Consider the following 25441-nt stretch of genomic DNA (forward strand, 5'->3'; position numbering starts at 1 on the left):
TACGGAATAAAAGCCTGATATCCAGAAATCTAATGCTGTCGTCAGAAGGCATCTCATGTGTTAATTCTAGAGGCGAAAAACCTGCACGTAAAAAGGTTAATGTGTTAGCAGCTAGTTCTTCAAATGAGTCCGAACTGCAGTCAAGGAAAATTAAGAAATCGTCAACATACCTAAGAATCTTTAACTCCTTAGTTTTTATCTTCGGTCAACTTTTATCCAATGGGAGGGGCAACCTTATCTGTAAAGGAAGGAATTTGCATTGGTTCCTGTATAGCCCCAGTTCTTAGTGATTTATTTTTAGCTGATCTTGACAGAACCCTTTGTAGCCGTCTACCAAATTTTAACATAACAAAGATTCTTAGGTATGTTGACGATTTCTTAATTTTCCTTGACTGCAGTTCGGACTCATTTGAAGAACTAGCTGCTAACACATTAACCTTTTTACGTGCAGGTTTTTCGCCTCTAGAATTAACACATGAGATGCCTTCTGACGACAGCATTAGATTTCTGGATATCAGGCTTTTATTCCGTAATGAACAGATTTACTGGAAGTATGAACCTCGCTCCAATAAGCCACTGCTCCCATTTGGGTCTGCACGTTCCAAACTTGTAAAGAGGGGTATTGCGGGACTGTGCTTAAGAAATTCCCTGTGTAAGTCTTGTCCTGAACTTATGGCTGCCAGCTTCAATGAACAGATCCTTCGTCTCCGAGCTGCGGGATATCCCACACATGTCATTATCAGTGTCGCCGAAACCCTACTTAAGCGCTTGTGCTCAAAAGAAACTAGTAAATCACTGCCGCCTACTAACAAGCGGATTGCTGTGATCCCGTACATTCATGGCCTGTCTCATCGCCTGAAAAAGATCGGTGAACGAGGGAATGTGAAAGTTGTCTTTTCTGCCCCCGATAAGCTGCAGAAGTTGTGCAGATTGACAAGGCCCGGTGGTTCAAGAAACCCTAATTGCAAGAAGAACCACCGTACAAAGTTTGTAGAATGTTCGTGTTCAGTGGTCTACAGCATCCCTTTGAAATGTGGGAAAAGCTATGTAGGGCAAAGCGGTAGGTGCTTGAACGACCGCCTCCGGGAACATTGTAACAATGTGTCTAAAAAGCGAGGAGGGTTTTTGGATGTACACTGCAGGAAATGTAAACTAAACTGTAATGACGAAAATGTAAACCAACACGATCCAGATGAAATGTCCGTGTGCCATCCTGACTACCAACAATGCCATGTTATCGCAAAAAACCGATGTCAACTGACTCGTGAGATTATAGAAGCTGAAATGATAGATCGGTTGGGTGAGTCTTGCGTGGCCAAGCCTTCTATCGCTCTTACTCGTAAGGAGTTGATATACTTAAGACAAGATATGAATGTATCGCCTACTGCGCATGTATGATGTTGGGGGTTTCATCTGTACAATAAGGCTCTGAGGCTCGAAATAAACTGTTGCAAGTCAGCGCTCGTGTGTCCTATGTGTCTTCATTCTGTCCTCGTCCTTCTCTGCGCTGTATTTTTCCATCATGAATAACCAACACGCCCAGACTGCTACGGTAAGGAAGATTTTGACAGTGGTGAAATGCGACAATGTCAAATATGTACTGTGCATTGTCAGTGCATGTTAATGAACCCCAGATTATTGGAATTAATCTGGAGCCTTCTGCATGGCATCTTTCATATTCTATGTTGCTTTCATTATTTTATTTTATTTTATTTTTAGAAGCAAACACAAATGTGAAATGAATGCACTAAAAATGACAGGCCTTGGGTGAATGGTAAGCAGACAGACACATATGCTTGATTGGTGCATATAATACATTGTATTCAAAAATAAAGCAATAGTTTGCTTTCATATCTAAACAAAGGACATGCTCTGGCATGGTGTGTGGGGTTTGGTATGTTCAACCCTGTATATCGCACCACGCTGCATTCTAAAGTGCAGCAATAATTTGCATTCAAATCTAAACAAAGGACGTGCTCTAGCATGTTATATGGGGTTTGGTATGCTCAACCCTGTATATCACACCACACTGCATTCTGAAGTACAGAAGTAGTTAGCATTCAGATCTAAACAAAGGACATGCTCTAGCATGTTATATGGGGTTTGTTATGTTCAACCTTGTATATCACACCACACTGCATTCTGAAGTACAGAAAGAGTTAGCATTCAGACCTAAACAAAGGACATGCTCTAGCATGGTATGTGGGGTTTGGTATGTTCAACCTTGTATATCACACCACACTGAATTCTAAAGTACAGCAATAGTTTGCATTCATATCTAAACAAACGACAGGCTCTAGCATGGTATATGGGGTTTGGTATGATCAACCCTGTATATCACACCACACCGCACCGCACTATTTGTTTAGATTTGAATGCAAAGTACTGCTGTAGTTTGGCATGCCATGCATTTTTATTATTCAAGAGTTTGTGTATGTCTGTATCCTACGTCTATGTCCTTACCATAACATACCATAACCATAGCATGCTATGCCATGTTGGACGAGACCACATGTGAATTCAGTATTATGATCACAGGTTTTTATTTCCAGTCACTGGAAGTGTCAGTTTTTATTTTTGTCTTAACTTTAATTAGTTTTTACTTTCATTTAGGCATCATAAAAAAAAAATGCTCTACAGTGTGGTTATAACTTTGCTATTATTAAAAAGCCTGGAGGACCGAACTGCTTTAATGCATGAGAATAGTGAGTTCTATACTCTTATAACTGAAAACAAAAAGGTTTGCTTGCTATAATTAGTGTTAATACTGGGGAGCAGCAAATTGTCGTCCTGGGAAAATCTAGTCAAATTACTGTTCATGAGGGAAGGTGAAGGAAAGGCAGTAATTACAATGCTACCATAATGAGCACTGTATATAAGTGTTGGTAATTTTAGTTGGGCAGGCTCAATAAATAAAGGATGTTTAAATTTTGGTATAAGGGGGCAGCTGATGCAGTGGACGGGGAACAAGTATAATTATTCGAACTCCACAGTTTTGTAAATGGCAGATGCTTGATATATGAGTGAGATATGTATTTTCCCAAGATGCTATACAGTATGTTAAGTGACTGTGAATAAATGTCAAATAGAGTGTCCAAAGTATACGTTGCTGACAGTAATGATGTGTCTGAAGAAGCACCCTAATACCAAAAGAGACTTTTTTGCATTATGATTCAGTGTGCATGTAAAAATTTCAAATGTTCATCTAGTAGGATGCCAAGAAATGCAGTACATTTAGATAGGGGCATATGTCGTTATGCAAATAAAGTGGAGCAATATTAATCTGTTATTTATTACGCAAATGAAAGACCATAAGAGATGAGACTCCTTTATAGATTTCTTAACCCTTTCGCTGTCGGGCGTTTCTGGCCATGACGCACCTCCAGTGTCGACTTGGTTTCAGGGAATGAGCATATCAGGGAACGATCATAGCGATTTATTTTCTATTATGATTGCTATACAAATAACATAGTCAACGGAATATACACATTTCTGTTTTCTGCAGGTGTTGCTAATTAACATCATTATCATTATTAGTCTGATTATAAATTAGATAAATGAGGATAATATAAGAAAAAAACTGCTCGATACTTCTTTAGAGTTCGAATCCAAGCTTGGCTTGCATTTATTATCAAAAGAGCCATCGCTCCAGTCCGCAGTCGAAGGTCCCGCGCGGTCAGCCATCCGAAAGTAACCGCGCGCATGGAGGGTGCACTTTTGGTGGCCCGAACAATGGAGAGTAATAGCACGTTGTGAAATGAAGATGACAGAGGGAGGTGAAAAGAGGCTAAACCAACTCCCTTTGTTGCTGCTAGCCGCAAGCAATGGCGCAGCAAGAAAGAGCGAAAGCAGCGATCGAGTCATGTGTCGACCTATTGTAGAGGCAACGGCGTGAGCCCCTGAACGTGACGCGTTGTAGCAGACACTCCAACATAAAAATAAAAACCTGCAAACCTGCAGCAGATAGCAGAACAACCCTTGAGCCCGTAACCACACGCACACGTTGTGAAATGCATGCACCATATGATCGCTTAGCGTGATAGAGTAGTGCGCGCGGAGCGACCGCGCCCCCTGCAAAGAAGGTGGCGGGGGTGGGCGCGGTCGCTTCATACTCTTCAGTTTATACGTATCAACACAATGCGGGGCAAAAATACGAACTTGTAGAAAGATATTACAGATGGCGCAGCCAGTCCAAGCGCGCTAGCTTCGCGCTCAGGCGCAAAGTTTTGAATGCACGATAGAGAACGTACCGGTACGTCGGTGACACTATGGGGGAGGAAGTGCGAAAACGTACCGGTACGTTTGTGACAGCGAAAGGGTTAATCAGCAAAGTGGCTCATAATATTAAATGTCAAAAATACGCATTTCAAAGCTGGTGCAGTTTGCCTTCACACATTTTACGTTTATAGAACAGCCTTACTTGAATTTTTTATGCATTTCATACCGATGCTGTTTATATCTTTGATGATGTAGAAGTAGTTAACATGATTTTGGCGACAATACCATGTGCAGCAGTTATATCTTTGATGATGTAGAAGTAGTTAACATGATTTTGGCGACAATACCATGTGCAGCAATGCCACTTTATAAATGTGCAGTGCGTGAAAGCCAACTCAACGAGCTGTGAGGTGCACATTTTTTATGTTGGATGTCTTGGGCCACTTTGTTAGTCAGGAAAATATAAAACAAGAACTCTCCTTCCGTGTTGACGGTCTTCAATTATGCTGTATAATATTGTTTCTTAAAGTCAGAAATAAATATGTTGATTAGGCAGTTTTACTTCATTGATCTTCTAATCACTAATCTGTTAAATACATTATATCCACTTTGCTGTACAACCCACCTGCACAGATTGAACCTAGGTACCTCTCATAGTATTTAAAATACATATCTGTAAACGTAAGAGAAAAAAAAAAGAACTTGTTTCATTTGTTCAGGTTTGTATTTCAGCAAAGCAGCTTATTTTCACTCTTTTTTTGTGACTTGAAGCTATGAGGCTTCAGAGCTACGGCTTGAAGTTGTTCTGTTATGGTATCGGACATTTTTTTTCCAGATGGAACTTCAGTGTTGGGGAGAATCAGCTGACTGTTTTAAAGGGCTTGATGGCGAGTTGTGCTGGTAGTGCTGGCCATAGTGGTGACGCCGACTCCTATGTGATGGAGGAGCCTGCAAACTGCTCGAATGAAGAAGGCTGCCCTGAGAAGAGCCTGATTCAGGTAGTAGTACCTGAGGGCCTCATTGCCTCAACCAGTGGAACCGAGGGATCAATGGAGTGGTCTGTCAAAGTAGGCACACTTCCTTCTTTTCAGTTCACTTTCTTTGCCGATCTTATTGCATTGTTGACAAAGTAGGCCATTTTTTTACATATTGAAGAAAAAGAATTTTTTTTTTTTTCACACTGTGCAGCTTCCTAGTCCTGTTGTTGGAGCTTGGCACCTACGAAATGGAGAGTTAGAGGTGGTCGATCTCTTTGAGCACACTCGTATCTTGGGTTTGGATGGTCCTAACCAAAGCAAGCAAAGTAACCCTGTGCTGTACCTTGGTGAGCATTTTTTTTTTTTTGTCTGGCAACCACAGGCACCCCTGGATCAAACCCAGATATATAGAATTATTGGCTACATCGAACTCTAAGGATATTTCCTTGGAAATCCCATGCAATAGTATAGGAGTGGTGTTCGCATGCATCGAACTCCCTGGCCATGTCACATTTTGAAGATGCTTCACTGCATGGACTCTGAACTGTGGCGAACATCCTGAAATGGTTCAGCCTACTTGGAAGAGTGGAGGAAGCACGTGTATGCAAGGGAGAGAAGTATGCGTAGGTGTTCAAACAATGTAATGCCATCCTAGAATAAAAGGCCAACGATGCGCAAAGCAGTGCAATAAACAGTAGGACTTTCCGATGCACGTGCTCAATGGCAGTGGCAGGATGGCGGGGATTTAAGAGAACCAGAACTGCGCCTGTGCTGCTGGGCTATATTTGGGCAACGGGGGACTTCTGATCTTCGTTGTGCATGCGTGATGTGCGCTGGCACCAATGTTTTATGCAGTTCAGGTCAAGCTAGGTCTAATTTGGACAATCGCTGGCTTTGCAGGTCATACCTCGACGTGATCCCCCATCCGAATTAACTGGTGCGAGTCCTCTCAGTGAATTTATGAGCTACCAACGCCACAAACATGCATGGGCATCAGCTGGGGACTGTGTTAGTTAGAATTATCCAAATTTCTGAGTTAACGGCAGTCGAATTGACAAGGTTGTACTGTGTATTGTATTATTCTCACGTGTTTACGTTAGTATGGCGAGAACAGCATATTTTAATGTGTGGAGAAAGCAATGCATGAATGTTTTGCACTTTTAATTGCATGGTGCGTGATTTGGTATTGCTTTGTGAAGCAGTGTTTTACTGTGAGCTTGTGTGAGACATCCTTGAACGCGAATTGTTCAAGTACCAGAACGCTTCTTTCTTTATTTTTTGCCAGTATGTAATAACGGCAGATCAACAGTACCATAAATTATGGGGAAACGACTGCGAGGACCTCAGTTGTCAACCAATTTGGGAAGTGGGTAAACCAACAGAAATGGCCTAGGATCAATTTTCTGGTGTTTAATATTACATTTCCCCTTACAACTTTGTCTTCAGGGTTGTTACTTTTCCCTCCTGGACAGCTGAAGCCACCCTAGTGAGGTAGTAACGTTGGTTGTGGCGGAGTGACGGCCACTGACGGTCATGCGTGTTATCCTTTAGTTCAGGTCACTGACGCGGTTGAGGACGATGTGAGGGCCAGTGTTATGTGCCAACATTTTTGCGCTAAGCCACTTCCGGAGAGGCCTCCATAGCTACACTATGTTTCCAGGAGTGTAGGAAGCGTGATGATGCTGGCTGTCATACCAAGCTTTGGAATGCTCTTGCGAAGCGAGAATCTACAAATGGGCCAGACGGCAAGCTTCTTCGGCCCAACAAAGAGTTTGGGTGCTGCGCTGTTCATCATGGACGGAATAGGGAAGAATATTGTCGAGAAAATACCGAGGGGCACATACATAAAGAAGAAAGAAGAGGCTGTAGCCAGTCATCTAATGTATGTTGCAGTGTTGAAGGAAAACGAAGGATGCAGTGTTGATGGCAAACGTAAGCAAACAGTAGGATAGTACACCAGTTCTTGTGGTTGGATGCTAAGGACCCTTCTGCCATGCCACGGCACGGTCATTAGCCTGTTTCACATGCAGGCAAAAACGCTCGTAATTTCTTCTGTGGCGACGCAAAAACGGGTTTCGAACTGTTGTGATGGCTTGATCAGTCAGAGCGATGCAGTTTCAACGCGCTGTAAATTTCTCGCTGCGTTGCTGCCACTTGTGCCCGAGTTCGATCAGTCGCTTTCCACTGACCACAAGTTCGTTAGAGATTGCAGCACACATCGTTTGTTTTCAAACATGGAGGCAGTCTACAGATGAATCTTTTTCATATTTCTTTGCGTAATCAGCTGCAGCTTGATAGCCAGTAAAGAACTATTATTTGAGTGCTGAAGTCTTCATTCTCCAGACAACACAAGAGGAAAGTTTAGTAACCGGCTGCCGATTTGTGGTTAACTGAAGTTGCGACTAGTAGTTTAATGGCAGATCTTATGCAAATTTGGACTAAATCAGTCACGCACCTGTGTGACAGTTTAGGCGCCCTCAGTGTAAAGGACTGAAGAACAGGAGCATGAAGTGGGAAAGAAAGAATGCATAAGGCGGCCTACGTAGCTAAGCATTTCTAGATGTCACAGCGCAGCGCGCAAGGTGACTCAGGTGACAAACTCATCACTTTGACAGCACGTCCTGCCATCTAACGTATAGCCATGCCCACCAAGCCTCTCCCTCTAGAGTGTGGAGTAAAGGAAGGAAAACCCAGAATGGTACTCTCCCACACTGTGCTCTCTTTCCTGGTGTCTCGTTTTCCACTCTCTGTCCATGTAGCTGATGCCAGAGGCACAGGAGGCACCCGACCGGCCTCCTGTTATATCACATAGTGAAACTACTGAAATCACTAGGCTACTGCCAAGCTGTGCATGCAAAATATCTGGTCATGCAGGCTAAAGTAGTGCGCGGATCTTTCCACAGTATCACAATGGAATGCCATGTTTCACTAGTTTTGGGCTTTGTCCCCTCATGGCACAAACAGTGGTGAAGTGGAGCGCTTTGCATAACTGTGGGCTGGTGCACAAGGTCTTTGTATGTCAAAGCACTGCCCTTGTCTTCAATGCATACACCAAGAGGGTCTTTAGTGTTGGTGCTAATATGTTCACAAGGAAAAGTTAATAAAAAATTATCGGTGAAAATTTGGGAAAACAACTGTTACTACAAATGAACAATATATAAATTGCAATGGGTAGTAGATTCAGCAAGCCACACCAACAGCACAAGCGATGCTTTTAGAAAAAGTGCATTTTTTTTGTAGGTGCACATTCGAAATTTTTGGCCTGACCTCAGTTTCTGAAGGGAGGAGTTTTTGATGTGAGGGGACTAAGGTGTAGTGGGAAGTTTAGGTTCACGAGTTCAGTGTCATGTACCCTTTCATGTTCGTGCAAATTCTTGTTCCTGAGCATGAATTAATCTCTAAGGCACTTTTTTTTATTAAGTACATCGCATAAAAGAAGCAACCAGGTACCTCTTTAACTTGAATCTAGATTTTTGAAGTATGGTTGGGCTCTTTTCTGAGGCTTTGTCTAAGCAGTTTCAGTTGGTTGTTCTGGATTGAACATGCACTTGGTTGAAGTCTTGAGAAGTAGATTTTGCTGCTTATTGTTTTGTGCATTTAATTTCATACACAGGTATGCATGACAGGCAGCTTTATGTGCAGCATAATAGCCACCTGCAGACAGAAGTTTCCGGAGCATCATTGCAGTTGATTGACCCTCACAGAAGCCATATACCACATGTGGAGTGGAAGCCCTATCTTGCCTCAGGTACTGATCTTGCTAGTGCCTAGAGACTTGTTCACCAAGCTTCAAGAATATAACACTCCTAGTGCTTGGATAAATCATGCTAAAGGAGACATATTTAGTAACAATGCCAGTGCAATGAAACAGTCTTTTTTTTTTTTTTTGTATCGTGCTATAATTTTTGTTCAGTTCATTTGAGTGTGCCACATTATTTCAAATAAAAGTTATCTTTTTTCATAAAAGTGTGAAATGCATGCACAATAATAATAATTGGTCCACAGGAAAGGAAAGGCGCAGTATCTGTGACACTTGTTCTGTGGACACCTAAACCGTGCCGTAAAGAATGGGAGGAAAGTGGGAGGGAAATTGGAAAGAGAGAAAGTGGTGCTGTAGTGGAGGGCTCCGGAGTAATTTCGACCACTTGGGGATCTTTAACATGCACTGACATCGCACAATACATGGAGGCCTTTCCATTTCGCCTCCATCGAAACACAGCCACTGGCGGTCGGGATCGAACCCGGGTACTCCACCTCAGTAGTCGGGCATCTTAACCACTGCAACAATGTTTCCCATTTACAGGAGGCATTGTGCTTGTGATGTGGGTCTGTGTTTTTTGTTTTTATGCTATGCTCTTAATGTCATGTTCCTTTGAGGTCTTTGTATTGTTCCGTCTTTATTTGTTCTTTTGCTTGTTTCCTTTTGTGCTGCAATTTTATTGCTTTTGCCTGTGTGCAGCTTTTGCACAGTGGGCTCTAAATCCATTACTGTGAAGTTGCTGTGTCTGTGCAGCTGATGTACTGCTAGGCACCATGCCATGTGATGGCCACTTTCATTGCCATAGCAAGTGACATGTGCTCTGCTCTCTTGTTGAGCATGCATGCTCCGTGAGGCCGCCACTCTTCCCCAGCTCTCAGCTTGTCTCCTTTCCATGCGAGATGCTCTGTGGTGTGACTTCAACTACCCCATTGTGCCTACTACAGTAAAAACTCAGTGATACGATTCCGGTTGATACGAATTTCGGGATGGTACGAATTTGCGAAATTCCCCTTCCAGACTGCATTGTGTACAATGTGCAAAATTTCGGATGGTCAGAACACTCTCCCGCGCCACTACGGATGATACGAACATGCGAACTGTAACTGCAACCTTGAGCACTATGCACTGCCTGCACATTGTTGACTCCGCGATTGCCAATCGCGCTGTATGTACGCATCACGGGCAATTTTCTGTGACCCGTGGCTCGTGCCTTGCTGATGTCGGGATTTTCTGTCGGGTTCATGCCGCGAAAAGCTTTCAGCAGTGCATGGCCTACAAACCACAGATGTCGCAACCGCCGCAGCTGGCGGCGGTGGGTGCGCACAGTTCGGACATAGCTGGCTCCGTGATCGTGATCCGCGAGCAGTTTGTGACACCGCACGGCCCGCATGTCACCATCTCCAGTCATGCTGTATGCGCCACGAGAAGTATGCGGAGGTGGGCGGACCACACATCGCCGGTATCGCGATCGTTTTCCACGCAGTGAAAGGATTGCAACTGCGCGCGACTGTGAGTAGTAGCCGGTGGCGCATGCGGTAACGGGAGCGCATGGGCCGCACATCGTAGACTTCGCGACCACTAGTCGCGCTGTACGCATCGCGAGCAATCTGCAGCGCCACGCCGCTGACAGGTCGTCGTTTCTTGTTGTGCTATACGCGCCGCGAGAAGTTCGCGAAGCCACGCGGCCTGCACATTGCGATCGACTGTCGCGCTGTGTGTGCCGTGAGGGGCGAGCTGTGACCACGCGACCGTAATAAACCTTCTCGGACGTAAATAGATATGGGCGACTGCCTTTCCTATGCTTCTGCATGCTTATTTTAGTTTGTTTTGATGATACGAATGCTCGGATGATACGAATTTTTTCGCGACCCCATGAGATTCGTATCACCAAGGTTCTATGTATATCTGGCTCTTTAACTAACCTGTTAAAACTTTTTCTCTAATATGTGATACACAGTGCGCTGGTGTGATCCACCGTGTGCAGGTGGCAGATGTCAGCATACCCCTGCCACAGCTTAGACACGGTACATGGTATAGAGGTCTTATACAGCTTCGCACATTCCCTAGAGTAGAACGGGAATTTTGCTGGTAAAGGCTGGCCCTTTGATATAATGAGAGAAAGTGCCTTGGAGCAGACAGGTGTGAAAAAAGTGTGGCAGAACTGCTTGCTTACAGCTGCCATAACTCTGCTATTAATGATTCTTTGCAGGTATATTTTTTGAGTGCATGGCTCTTGCATGATTCTGAAGCACCTCCTATTTCCAGCAACCCCCCCAGCAGTATTTCATAAAAACGACCATCTGTAATTGAAGGGGGGGGGGGGGGGGGGACTTTCGGGTAGCTTTGTACAATTGGTGTGTAATACAGTCGAACCCGGTTATATCGAACCCGGAAATATTGAATTTTGGTTATATCGAACTCAATTTCGCCGTCGTTCGATATATCGAACTCCGCACTATGCACTGGAAAGTGTGCCTTCCCCAAAGGCGATCGCATCACTCTTGGCCGTTTGCCGCGTGACGTTTTCAAGCCACGCGCGGAAGGAATGAGAGGAGACAGTTCTGGACAGCGCCGCGCCCATTCCCCAAAGGCGCGCGCATCTGCAGTTATCGTTTCCCGCGCGCCAACACATGATGTTTGCAAGCCATGTGCGTGGGTGTGCCCCATTCTTTTGCCGAGCTCTCTCCTTCAGCGTGCGCTACGCATGCGCCAAGCCAGCTCAGCCCGTTTTCAGACAGACGTGGGACGCTTTCTCCAGCGTGCGTTGCGAACCCTCTGCGCGTGGCGGCTGACGTGGCTATGGCGCCTGCGGATGTTAAGAGGCGGCAGCTCTCTTTTTTTTGTTTGTTTTTTGTTTTTTGCGAGAGTCATTCTTTCTTATCGTTGTGCTGTACGCGCGATGTAGCGTAAGATATGGCGGCTGCGGACGTTAAGAAGCGGCAGGCTTTTTTTTTTTTTTTTTTTGCGGGAGCCGTTTATCTTTGCTTGTATGAATCAAGGGAAGCACGCCGTCAGCTGCTGCGATCATGACGCCCGCCCCAAGCGCGGCGTGATAAATCGAACCAGGCTTGTGCAATCAAGCCATCACGGGCACTCTGCTAAGTTCGCTCCCCGCCACCGCAGGAGCTATCAAAAGATAAATGCGCCCTGACGTTATAGCTGCGCAGCATCTTGGCACGCTGCCAATGAGCTGTGGATGAAACGACCGAAACTGACTGACGCGCGTGATCGACATGCAAGCGAAAATGCTCGCGATTTCTGCCGCCGCGGCGAAACAGAAACCTTGTTTTGAGCTGCTGCGGTGGCTCGAGCTGCGAGAGGGACGCAGTTCCAACAAGTTTGAAAATTTTCGCTCTGTCGCTGCCGCTCGTTGCTGAGATCGCTCAGTCGCTTGCATGTGAGCGTGCTGGCCTTAATGCATTTTTTTTTTTTTTTTTCAAATTCTCGGGTGCGAAAGTGGAGGGTGGGTTCATTATGCGAGTGGGTTGATTATGCAACAAATATGGTATCGTTTTTTCGCATCGTAAGTGCCGTCACAAGCCAATTTTTGTATATCGAATTATCGATATATCGAGCTTTTTCGCGATCCCCTTCGAGTTCGATATATCCGGGTTCGACTTAACCGCTCTCTGCTGGTCATGGGGCTGCATGCATCAATAAAGGTCGTTTGTATGCAAATTGGCTGAAAAAGAAAAAAATTGAATTGCACGTCGTTCGTTTGCCCGTCTCCTTTGTGCCGGTACCTCTTGTACGAGTTCTACAGACTACAAGAGTATCTCTGGAATATGCTTCATGTTAGAATCTGAAATTGCAGTATTGTTCGATTTGGTATTTCGGGCCACACATTAGTTGGCAAAGCAGGATGGAGCTCTGTTTTTACACTTTTGGTTTCCATTGTCTTCAGATTGCTGCCTGTGAAATCGCACTGTTGTGCCTTTATTGTTTTTAGCAAGGCGCATGCTATGATGCCATCCCGCAAAGAACTTACAAAACAATGTTCAGTACTAGGTCAAGGATCAACTTTTACACTGCAAAATATGGGCCAATCCCAACGGTCATCCAATAAATGCAGTATGTTGCAGCAACCAAAATTTTTATTCCTGTGTAACTTTTATTTTGCTGCACTCGGTTAATTGGAAAAACAGGTTAAATTCCATTATTTATTAGGGTCCCAATTACTTCAAGTTTTACTGCATTGCGTTTGTGATGAATTTATGTATTCAAGGCAAAAATTAGTACCGTAAAAACCTGCATTTAATATAAGTTCTTTTTCCTGATTTTGTGATGTCAGAATTCCGCCTCATATTATGTGTAGTTTTAAATAAATTTCAGCCTAAATTCGCAATTCTAGCCTTCTTATTAATCAGCGTTATCAGCATCTGGCTTCCTTAACAGTAGGTGCTATTTAGCGGTGGTGCCGGCTGACTGTTTCGATGGCTTCTGTTTCATTACGCTCACCCCGTGATCCTTATGTTTCGATCAGAAGTTCGATCACACCTCACGTGATGTAGGGATGGTGAAAGGACTAGTCAGCACGTTGCATGGGTGTATCATGGGTCTCTCCAGCCATGCCGGACACTCCCTACTGCCGAATTGTGGACTCTTGACCAGTATTCCCAAGGACCGCGTCAGTCGCGCTTTCGAGAAATGTAGGATGTCGAACGTATTTAGAGGTATTAAGGCAAAAGCCTTTAATGCCTCATACTGTCGTTAGCAAATGTGTCCACTATTTGGGTGCATGCCTTATATGGGCATATTCCAATCACCATTGAATCGATACCTGATCATAGCAATCAGATGATATCGGGACATGAGTTAAGGCATTTTCAAGATAATTTCATGATAATTTACCACTACAGTCGCCGACTGATTTTGGGGTCGACATAGCATCTGGAAAATCAGGCAGTCCGAAAAAACAAATTCACGCAAAAAAAGTCACTTTATTTTGTGAACGGCTTGAAAAACTGGTCAATATGCCTCTGCGGGGCGCTACGTTGCCGTACAAGTAAGTCGGCTTGCACGTTGGCAAGGGTGACGTTCTTGCTATACACAGCCGAAAGCACCATCAGAGCTCGGGTTAGTTCACTGCTAGCTGGCAGCACAGCCTCTGGCTCCTCACTGTCGGAGCCCGAGTCATCACTTTCCAGCACCTGGTGAAAATTTTTGTCGTCGGTGAGTTCAGCGCATAGCTCGCTGTCAGCGTTAGCAACCTGCTCCAGCGTCACTTCCATGGGAACGGCTCCTGCAGCGCGCAAGTGCTCGATGAAATCAGCATATGAAGACGGCTGATGGGATTCACTGGCGCTATCATCGGAAGACGACGGCACTTCATCTCTGATCGCGAAACGGAAGCAGTTCCGCAGTGTCTCCTCGGTCACCGCCTTCCATGCATCGGAAAGTATGCCGAGTGCATACAAGGGGACACTGTAGGTTTTGCCGCTGTCCACGCATAACACCATGCGACTGAGCACATGTGACTGATAGAGGTGCTTGAGTGTCTGGATAACGCTTTGGTCCGTGGGCTGTAGTAGGGATGTTGTGGCATTGTACAGCACAACACACCACACGAGAATGGCGACCGTGGCGCGAGGTCGCGAGGTTCCGATGGTGTGATCAGCAGACGATATGACACGTGGGTTCGAGGTTGCAGAAAGCCAATATGGCAGAGGCCAGAAATGTAAAATGGCACCGGTGTTGTTTGCGTTTTCGGTAGCTCTTGAGTTGCGAATTGACAGAAAAAGTCCTGAAAATCGAACGAGAAGGATTTCAAACGTTTGAAATTTTGGTCGATGTTATACATTCTCTATGAAGACGTTACCAGGAGATTCATGCATATACGAAGCTGACCTCGCCGGGCCCAGGCCTCCATCCGGCACCTTTCATTTGGCGCTTCCTCGAACGCCGCACCACAGAGCATATATAGAAATAAACGCAGTACAGCAGGCATCAGCAGCATTTAAAATTGGTGGACAGCAAAGAAAAGGCGCAGTATCTGTCACAAGCGAATATGTCTACTTAGGACAGGTAGTAACTGCAGATCCGGACCATGGAAAAAAAATAACAAGAAGAATAAGATTGAGATGGAGCGCATTCGCAAGCACTCGCAGATTATAACTAGCAGCTTACCGGAATGCATATAACAGTTGCATCTTACCTGTACTCACCTATGGGGCTGAAACGTAGAGGCTAACCAAGAGGGTTCTACTTAAGTTGAGGACAATGCAGAGGGCTATATAACGAAAAATGGTAGGGGTAACATTAAGAGATAGGAAGTGTGCAGAGTGGGTCAGAGAAATAACCCAAGTTACTGACATTCTAGTGGAAATCAAGAAGAAATGGGCATGGGCAGGACATGTAGTGCGAAGAGAGGATAACCGATGGTCGCTTAGGGTAACAAACTGGATTCCAAGGGAAGGAAAGTGTAGCAGGGGGCGGCAGAAAGTTAGGTGGGCGGATGAGATTAAGAAGTTCGCAAGGGTCAAGTGGATGCAGCTAGCACAGAACCGGGTTAATTGGAGAAATATGAGAGAGGCCTTCGCCCTACAGTGGGTATATATAGTCAGGCTGATGATGATGATGACGATCTGTCACAAGTCTAGTCAATCACAAACGGTCTCGCAGTCAATGCCTAAGTAGCGCAGCGGGGAAGGCCTTGAAGCACTTTAGTGAGCCAAAGGGCCCCCCCAATTTTTGAAGAGTTACGATTGCGAAAACTCCAAATTCGGAAACCTTCCAGAGCGCTAGATGTGATGGCCAGCAGCCCATGTGCTGCCGTTCTGCGTCCGAGCTGAAAGTGGTCTACTGGTTTTTGGGAGAACCGGAGGACTATGTGGCTTCCGTGATTGCTGTGGCGATTGTGCGCTGCTCTTGTTCTCCTAGTGTGGGAAATTCTCTGATAAAGCATGTTGGCGTGAGAAGGGGAGTGAACCAGCACCACCAGCACATGAAGGTTCATGGCACTATACGGCGCCTGGCGTGAGATGCGGAAGCGCGGAGCGCGTATGACTGACAGGGCAACTGCGAATTGTAGTGCAAATAAATCCTCCTGCTGATTGTTCCTCGCTGCATTATATGTGGATGGAAAACTTTTTTTCCCGTTTTTGCTATCCTGAAATTACACCTCGTATTATAGGCGGGTTTTTACAGTATATGTAGTAGTGATTTTAGTCAGTACAGTAGCATTAGTGACAGTGTTGTCAGCATTGTGAGTGAAACGTCATGGGCATGACCTTGGCAGGTTGTAGTTGGCAGGTGACATGGCCATTAGTGTGATATAATGAGACCATATGTCACGGCCAAGTCAGTAGGTGCTGCCAATGGGGTGGTGCGATGGGAATGGTACCCTCCGGGAAATTTGCATCCTGAGTCAGACACACTACCCCTAGGCCACACTAGCTTAGCTAAGGCGGGGCTTTGTATCTGTCGAGCAGACTTTGACATTATTTAGCAGCGTGGGCGTCATAGCAGCAGGGGGGTGCAAAAGAGGCACTTCCCCTCCCCCTCCCTCCCTTCATACCACACCATGTAAAGGAGTGTTTCCCGGTTGTGATGTATGAAAACACCGTGGAACTTGTAATCTTTAAGAACAGAAAAGAGATTTCTTCTTTTTTCTACGTGATGTCCCTTGGGTGCTGTGGAGGTCCCCCCTCCCAGACAAAATCCTGCTGACGACCACTATTGAGTATGTTTGAGGTATAGAGGCACAAATTAAGGGATTAGTTATTAAGTGAGTATCAAAGTACAGTATGTGCACGAGGATCCGCAATGGGAGCCGGCAGGCAGAAGCCATAAACGCTGTCATGTCGTGTACCTAATGGCAGAACTTAATTGTCTTTAAAATTTATCGCAGCTATATTTAGATGTTCTTCAAGGCTATGATGAAGTGGCTGGTTGGAAGTTGCTGTTCATGAGAAAAATTTTGCCTTGCAGCACCTAGTCGGACACCCATTATCAATACTGGGAACAAAGCAGCACCGTCAATGTTAGAAGAGGCTAGTTCTTCAAGGAAAGCACTTATGATCAAGGATGACATATTGGATTACCCTTTTGGTAAGAAGGCACTGTCTGCCATGCATGCCATATTTACTGTGTGCTTGAGCAGACATCTTGAGTGCCATTGTATTTGCTTTTTATTGAGGTTTGAACATACTTAGTGAGAACTGCCAGAAATTGTTCATGACTAAGGCTATATTATTTGTGTTCTACAAGAGCACAAAGTTCTGTAGAGTTCAGGTTGGCACGACCTACATCATTGCTTGTATTCGATTGTTGGCAATTTGTGTGGCATACCAAAGTATATGGGTGCTTTTGCAAATTTGAGGCTGTTTATTATTATTATTATCATTATTATTTTTTTTTTTTTCAGAATAATTTTTGCTACTCACCTTATTTGATTTCAGCACTATAATGTTTTCCTGACTTATGCACTAAATTCATTTTTTTTTTTCTGGTCCAGACACTGGGTACTATCTCTACAGAGGTGTTGATTTAGACAATGATTCTGTGCTCTTGTGTGAGAAGGAGGAGGCTGCTGAAACCTTCAATGAGCACATTGTCAAGTCTTTGCGATTTTGGTGGTAAGTTCACCTCATTTTGGCCCTGAAATAACTCTAGCAACTCTCCTTGTTTCAAAGCAAAGTGTGAGTGCACAATGGAAAAAAAAAAGATAATTGTTGCTGTTGCTGTACTTAAAAAAAGATGGCGAGGGTATACAATAAGACATGAAAAAGTCCACATAAAGTTCAAGCCATTTTCCCCAAGAGAGATACAGAACTGTTAAGTAAATTTTTTGTCATTATATTTGATATGGCATCAGAAATCTGGTGCACCACTAATTTGTTGGCTGCTTGCGGATGTTGTTTCAGTGTTTAAGCAAAAAATAACAGAACAAAGAAAAAAAGACACGGGCTGAGCAGTGTGCGTCCATCACTGCCATGTGGTTGCTCGCGGCTTCTGCGTGTCGGAAGAGAGAACAGCAGAGCGTGCCAGTGACGTGAAGTGGAGTCAGTTTCCTAGGACAACTGAGTCCTTTTGAGTTCTGATGTGCAAACTGCATATAACGAAAACTTGAATGTAACAAAAAATTGCGGACATTTTACAATTTCATTATAACCAGGTTTAACTTTACATGTTTGCGCGACCATCGCGAAATGCTTCGTGCCTGTGAGAGCGCTCCTTACACAGGATGAAATGCAGTAAAACCTCACTACAAGAGACACTCAAGGGACCCGAAAAAGATGTCTCTTGTAACCAAGGTCACTTTTAGCCAAAAGTTCTTACCAACTTGTATGTGTGGCAGTTTAGATTTCCTTATCTAAATTCTGTTCCGTATCAGTTTTCTGTTTTGTTGAAATATGTCAGGAACCAAGAAGGAATGCCTCCTCTCGACTGGGAAGTCAAAATGTCCCCATTGTTTCAGCCACTGTCATCACATTCCTGTGTGACTGAAACATCACATTCCTGTGTGACTGAAACAACAGGGACATTTTGATTTCCCAGTCAAGAGGAGGCACTCCTTCTTGGTTCCTGACATATTGCAACAAAATAGGACACTGATATGAAACAGAATTTAGATAAGGAAATCTAAACTGCCACACATACGAGATCGTACGAGTCAGCTGCATTGCATGAGCGCACCTGGGTTAATTGTGTCTCTTCTAAATAGTAAAGAAGTTACTTTAGGGACCTGCAAAAGTTGCCCTTAGTAACAGAGTGTCTCTTTAACCATGTCTTTTGTATGCAATGTTGTTAACATGGCAAACATAGGAAAACCAGCCAACCATTTTTATGTGTCTCTTATAACCGAGTGTCTCTTGTAACCATGTCTCGTAAGGAGATTGTACTGGAATAGAAAAAAAGAAGCAACACTCATGCCCAAAAAAATCCCACAGGCAGAGCAGAAACACTTTCTTATTACTCTACGCCTTCAAATGCTTCATCTCCTGACGCGCTATCAAAAGTTTGCCAATTTTTGGCTGGAGTGTTGCTGAGACATCCTCTATGCACTAAGAATCGCTGCTCTGATTGTTGTTGAACCTGCGCCCCGAGAGGCCGAGAGCCAGGTGCACATGGTCCATGCGAGAAGCGGAAAGCAAACGGGCAGTAGCCGCCAAACAGAAGTTGCAAACGGCAACAACTGCTTACATTTCCTTTCATGGCATCTGGAAAATGAGTCTGCTTGTCCTGGCTTGGCAATGTGGGCATGCAAGGAGCGTGGATGTCATCATCATCTGGCATTTCATATTGATGTACAACCGTGGACAAAAGTGGTATACTCCACGCGAACCGCAACGATTGCATTTTTTTAGTATAAAAAAATGTGCCACACAAAATTGCTTGGACAAGATGGCAAGTATATCAAGGAGGGCATGTTATGCATATCTCAGAAACAATTGCTTCTATGTTGGAAAAATTGGGCGGGCAGTTTTCTCGCAGCGCGTTGAGTATACCACTTTTGTCCACAGGTGTACATGTATGCTTCATGCCTGTGAGACGACTACGCCTTATAGTGAATATCGTTGTCGCCACTGCTTGATGATTAAGTTTAACTAGGAACATTGCGCATAAGGAATAACAAAAATAAGAAGCATGGAAGACGCACTAGTTACGCATTTTTTTTTTACACCGGAAAATATGGTACTTGTTTTTAAATGAACAATATCTAGTACATAATGGTTGCTGAGTGAAACATGGTCCCCATTTAGCATCTCATATTACAGTTTTGAACGATATAATGCAGTACTACTCCCTAATTACCAGGTACTAAAGGTGTTTCAGGAAAATCGTAAAGAAAATTGGCATATTTGTTTTTTTTAATGTGTACCAAATTTGTTCATTTATCGAAATGTGTGGATTGCAGCAGATTTTAACACTCATCTTTAAAAATTTACCAGTCTAGAAGCAGAAATTTTTCTCAGCGATGCATTCAGTGAAATATCTGCCATCATGTTCACACCTTACTTATACAACCTGTATATACCTGAATGTTCAAATCATAGTGACACCTGGGTAATCTGTGTAGTTTAGTTATTTCTCTCTCTCTCTAATGGGTATGGTTTGGTAATGGGGCGTGAAATTGAGCTGCTGTTTTTTTCCTCTTGGCAGGAAAGAAATTTCGTTGATTGTCTTGGCTACATTCATGATAAACATCTTCATAACAAAGCATGTGCTACAGAGGTTCAAGCTCAAGCATCTGCAGGAACTGTCGTCCAAGGTAAAATTATTTGCGTTTACCAACTGATGTGCGCACCATTGCCAAGAACTGTGGGCGGCAGGGAACACATTCAGTTGTTAATGCCTGGTGTGGCAGTAAATGTGGCACTGTAAGCAGTATAGCAGTTGTGGATATACAGTTGGCTCTTCTTTGATGACAGAAATGACGTCCTCCAAATTCATTCAGCCTCTGGGAAGTTCAGCTTCTCAGGAGTACCAGAAACGCACTAAAACCTTTTTAATTTAGTGTCATCAGGTCCACTACAAGTATTGAACTGACAGCATTTTCACATTAGCTGACAACAGCAAAAGAAAAAATAAGATCCAGGCAAAAACTTCATGTTGCAAGAGCACATTGCATTTATTGGACGGAGCGTGCAATTGCCTGATATTGGCATGTAAAAGTTTACCAGTCAACTTGTAACCCTTGCTGACCATTGCCGCTGCATTTTGTTTTGTAGTTTTCCACAGGATGCAGTTGTGCACACATAAAGCAATAAACAATCAGAAGGGCAGTGATTGGAAGGCAGCGGATATAAAAAGCGAAAAGATGGTGCTCCATCCTGCCTTCCACATGCATGAGACCTGACTAGTGGGAAACCGAATGGTCCTGTAGTTTTGGATTCCATCTTGTGCACACCTCGCACATTGTAGTAAGCTTGCTCTTGCATTACTGATCACTTGTCTAAGAAAAAAACTGCCAGTGCAAACGAACCGGGTAAACTACTGGTTACAAATAAAGGGCTTTCTTTGACAAATGGAACTTTGCTGGGAGAGGGCACCATCATGGAGTACATGCTACCCACTGCTCATCAAAAACTACCTTAAGCCCATTAATAGATTGGCTCCGCATTAACATTAACCCTCCAATTTGTGATGGTCATTTGTTGCAAGAGAAGTGTATGCTACTGTACTTTGGTAATTAGAAGTACTAGTAACCTAATCCTCCAACCATGGTATGTCTTTCAAAGAAACAGCGCAGGCCTGTGTTTGGCACAGTGAGCTCTGCACGCAGTTGACGCACTAGTGTGTCCACTAGATGCCATGGCTGGTTAGGGAGGAGTGACAGTACTGCCTACAGAGCATTGGAGGACTCTGCCATGAGGAAGCCAGTGAGGTGCCAAGTGCATGACATGACATTGAAACCAGCATCTCCTGTTGTGTTGCAGCAAGCACGTCTCTTATGCAGGCATGCTTTGGCAGTTCGGAAGCTGTAGGATGGATATGTTTATTGTGTTGAAAGTACTAAAGCTGGGGCACTGTTCATGTCGAGCATTTTGGGGCGAAATGTTAGTTGGGCATTCCTGCATGGCACCCCGAAATTAACTGGGAAGGTGCAGGCCCCTGCTTCAATTTTTGATCAAATTTATATTAGGAATAATGGGACCATATAAATTTTTTCATTTATCTGGGATTTCAAAATAACCAAGTTTGAATAATTGAGCTTTTACTTAATAAGGCTATGTAAAATCACACAGGCACCATTTGTAAATTAGGACAAGAACAGTAAAGATCAAGAGGAATTTAAGAGGAACCAGTTGTTAAAGTGATACTGGCGAGAGTTCCAGAAGGCTTTTATAGTTAGAAAAATGAATGGCTTGGCTGTTTTGTGGGGCTGTATGCATTGATTTGTTCGGCAAGAAAAGATATATTTACTGCCGATGTAGCTGGATTTATAGTACTGCAGACGGTAAATTTCTTGTTTGCATGCGGGAATACTACTGCTCATGGATTACTACGTGATATTTGCCTACAACTGCATAATAATTTATAACTGAATTTGTTTCTTCTAGTGCTGTTACAGATTGCTCATACGAATGATGGCTGCGATGTTGAGGCTCAGTATAAGTCACATGATGGGAGGCGAAGAAAGCGATATGAATTGCTGCTTTGTTGTTTTAATTCATCATCATCATCATCAGCCTGATTATACCCACTGCAGGGCGAAGACCTCTCCCATATTTTTCCACTTAACCCGGTTCTGTGCTAGCTGCATCCACTTGACCCCTGCGAACTTCTTAATCTCATAATTCACTGGAACACTAAAGTCAACATATGAAAAGTGATTATATTTCAGTTTTTTCATTTCCATCTTTAGTGACTTATCAGTGACTTATACTGAGCTTTGACATTACAGCCCGTGTTTGGCTGTTAAGACTGAAGCCAAAATGGCACCCAAGAGAAGTAGCTCAATTGCTAATCATTTGGAGGTCGGGGACAAATACCGCAGTCATCTGTCTATGATGGTCTTACGCATAATTACTAAGAAGCCGTGCAAAAAAAATTTGATGTGTATGCAGTGAAAGCTTGTTCATTCGAACCTCCATAATTTGAACTTTCAGATAAATCAAACTGTATTACTCAGTCCGGCCATCATACAAATTTGTGTATGAAAAATGCCACTAATTTGAATGTGAGTCAGTTTCATCATGGATAATTCGAACTTATGTGCTTCTGCATATGGGGCATAAATGCTCCCGAGAAAAGGTGACATAGTTACGAGGTTGCGCCTCTCCGAAATGGTGAGAGAATATGAAACTAGGCAAAATCACGGAAGAAAAATAGAGCCAGAATGGCGCCATAGGGTTGGCGGCCACAGCGGCGGCTGCCTGCTCTGTGTTCCACGTGGCCATCGAAACTTGTAGCTGAAGGCTCTAATTCAACCCCGTTAGTTGGGAAATACGGATTAGACTATTTCCGAAGACTTTATAGTATTTCAGATGTGTTCAAATATCCAAAATTTTTTGTAAATTTGGCAAATTTTGAATATTCGGAAAATTCCGAATATCAGATTTCCAAGTTGATAATGAACTGAATAACAATATATTCAATTCATATTTGAAATTTCGAATATTCGCACGCTCCTAATATAGACACATGTTTAGAACAGGCCACAGCCAGGCAGGCAACGAGAAATACAGTCAAACCTCGATATAACGAACAAGCATATTACGAATTATTGAATATATCGAACTCTTCCGAAATTATTTTGGTAAACACATGTATTTTTAACTTCCCATAGCGAACGCGGTTCGGCATAAAACGGATATTACGAACTTCGTGACGCCAAGCACTACCTCACTTTAATAGCAGGAGGCAGGCTTCGTTGCACTACACACGTGTTGTGCGGCGGAGCAAACGTTCAAGACTACCTCGCAGGCGCTGACAGTACCACAGATGCGACGACGGCATTGGGAGTTGACAGCCAAAGAAATAAGATAAAATCAGGGCCTTCAAGGCAGTTTACAAGAGGAGACTGATTGACACTCTTCTCGTGAAGCTTCTTATGGAGCAGGACTTGAAGATTGACTTGCTGGGAGCATTGAAGCGGCATCGGACAGTGTGAAAGGCGAAACAATTGCCAACTACTTTCGGCACGCAGGTTTTCCAGCAGAGGCCCGTGCATCAAGTGACGATGGGGACAATCCCGACGTAGCAGAAGCAGAGCTCCGCGAGCTCGATGAGCCTAGAACGATTTTTCGCGTTTTGTTGGTGACATGCCTGCAACAATGACTGTAGAGGACTTTGTAGGTGGCGACGACATTGCGGCGACCACGGCTGTACTGACGGACGCTGAAATCGCTGTGGAAGTTTCTGAACATCCCGCAGACGAAGCTCAGGCTGACCCTGCAGACGATGAGAACATTACGACTTCACAAGAAGCGCTTGCTGCATTGGATTTACTGCGCCGCCACTGCAGTGCTATTGAGAGCAGTGGGTTTGCCCTTGTTGAGTGTTTGCAAATTGTGGAACAGGGTGTGATACGGAACGCGATCAACACAAAAAAGCAGGCCGCGATAACGCATTTCTTTGTGCGTAAATAAATGGACGTGACCTAACTAGGCACCCTTTGAGTTGCTGTGCCTTCTCCGAATGAATTTCGTTGCTCTTGCATGTATTTTCTACGAAATTTTATATTACGAGTTATGGATAGAGCGAACTATTTTCGATTTTTTAACTGTTCGTTATAACGAGGTTTCACTGTACATAGTTAGTGTAAAAAAAAAAGATGACCTGGCGCTGGCACGAGACACGAGCATCAGCTGTTTGAGCTGAGCCTACCTGCAAGCCTCGACCTAGTCCTGCAAACAAACTCGCCTTACAATAAAGCTCGTTATTTTAGTACAATATGAGAAGTGATAGGTCCTGTCCTGTAGCTCGGATGCCTGCTGGTTGGAGTCAGCTGCATTGTGCAAAAATCTTGTGTTGCATTCAGAATACAAAACCAGAACCGTGCACAAGGCTCATATTTATGTGGCGAGTCGTAGGAAATATTTCTCTCTTATTATATTCATACAAACATTAATTGTAGTTAGGTAGGCACACTTCTGATCGTACAGTGAACTTTAGAGCAGCACCATGTTGCCAGTAAACAGTAGACAGAGTCAGTTTAACATATTTTGTGTGCTCTTTTGTTATCGTAGTTAATCCTTGCTTGCATAACAGCCGTTATTGCATTCAGATACAGTCGAAACTCAATGTAACGAAACCCTACTGTAACGAAACGAAACCCAAATTTGGTTAAATCACTAATTTTGTTATATCAAGGTTTCCATGTGTTGTAGCTGTCCAAATAAAGTAACAGGTTCGTGGAACACTGCTAGTAGGTGGGAACTTGTAAACTATGAATTAAGGATATAAGCAAGAAATTCTAGCAATAATAGTGCTAACAAGGGCACCAGATGTTCTTTAGTAAATCAGGAGGATAATGAGTGATAGCGAACAGACGTGAACACATCATCTTTCTCCATGTGAGCAAAGCAAAGAGCAAGCACAGCTCCTATTACTCGAAACCGCTGCCAGATGTCACCACTTGTATCGTCATCATGATTATCAATCAAAGTGTGCAAATGGGGGCTAGACTTTAACACTTTAACCCGGGGACGCTGTCACATGTTCACAACACCCATGGGATGTGCTTGACAATCCCCACGGAAGCGATCATCTGCCTGTTTTAATTAGCCTAACATCTTCACCATCTGTGACCCTAAACAAGCCACACAGGTGGAAAATTCACGTTGCTGACTGCGAACTATTTAAATCAAAAGCCAACCTTGAAAAAGCTTTTTCTGATGACCTCACCATAGATGATATGAATGAAAGGTTTACGGCTTGCATTATTACAGCAGCAGGCATAGCTATCCCACAGTCCTCAAGAGTTTAAAAAATCAGAAGGCTTGGCATTCGCGCGAATGCAAGGAAGCTAAAAGAAAACAAAGCCTGGGGGATTTTCCGCAGATACCCAACAAATGAAAACCTTAAAAAGTTCAAACAG

At 43.9% G+C, this 25441-nt stretch overlaps 1 protein-coding gene across 1 annotated transcript in view; it reads left to right on the plus strand.

Moving 5' to 3' along the window:
* Positions 1-25441, plus strand: part of LOC146206511 (eukaryotic translation initiation factor 2-alpha kinase 3-like) — an 80299-nt gene that overhangs the window by 8462 nt on the left and 46396 nt on the right. The window contains exons 5-10 of the mRNA XM_084591238.1: positions 5054-5285; positions 5407-5542; positions 8809-8943; positions 16885-17004; positions 17411-17531; positions 20059-20167. Coding sequence (XP_084447364.1) covers positions 5054-5285; positions 5407-5542; positions 8809-8943; positions 16885-17004; positions 17411-17531; positions 20059-20167 — 853 coding nt within the window. The remainder of the gene's footprint in view (positions 1-5053; positions 5286-5406; positions 5543-8808; positions 8944-16884; positions 17005-17410; positions 17532-20058; positions 20168-25441) is intronic.

The sequence above is a fragment of the Amblyomma maculatum genome, chromosome 1, assembly GCF_055883805.1.
Source record: "Amblyomma maculatum isolate TAMU_Amacu chromosome 1, ASM5588380v1, whole genome shotgun sequence".
NCBI lineage: Eukaryota > Metazoa > Arthropoda > Arachnida > Ixodida > Ixodidae > Amblyomma > Amblyomma maculatum.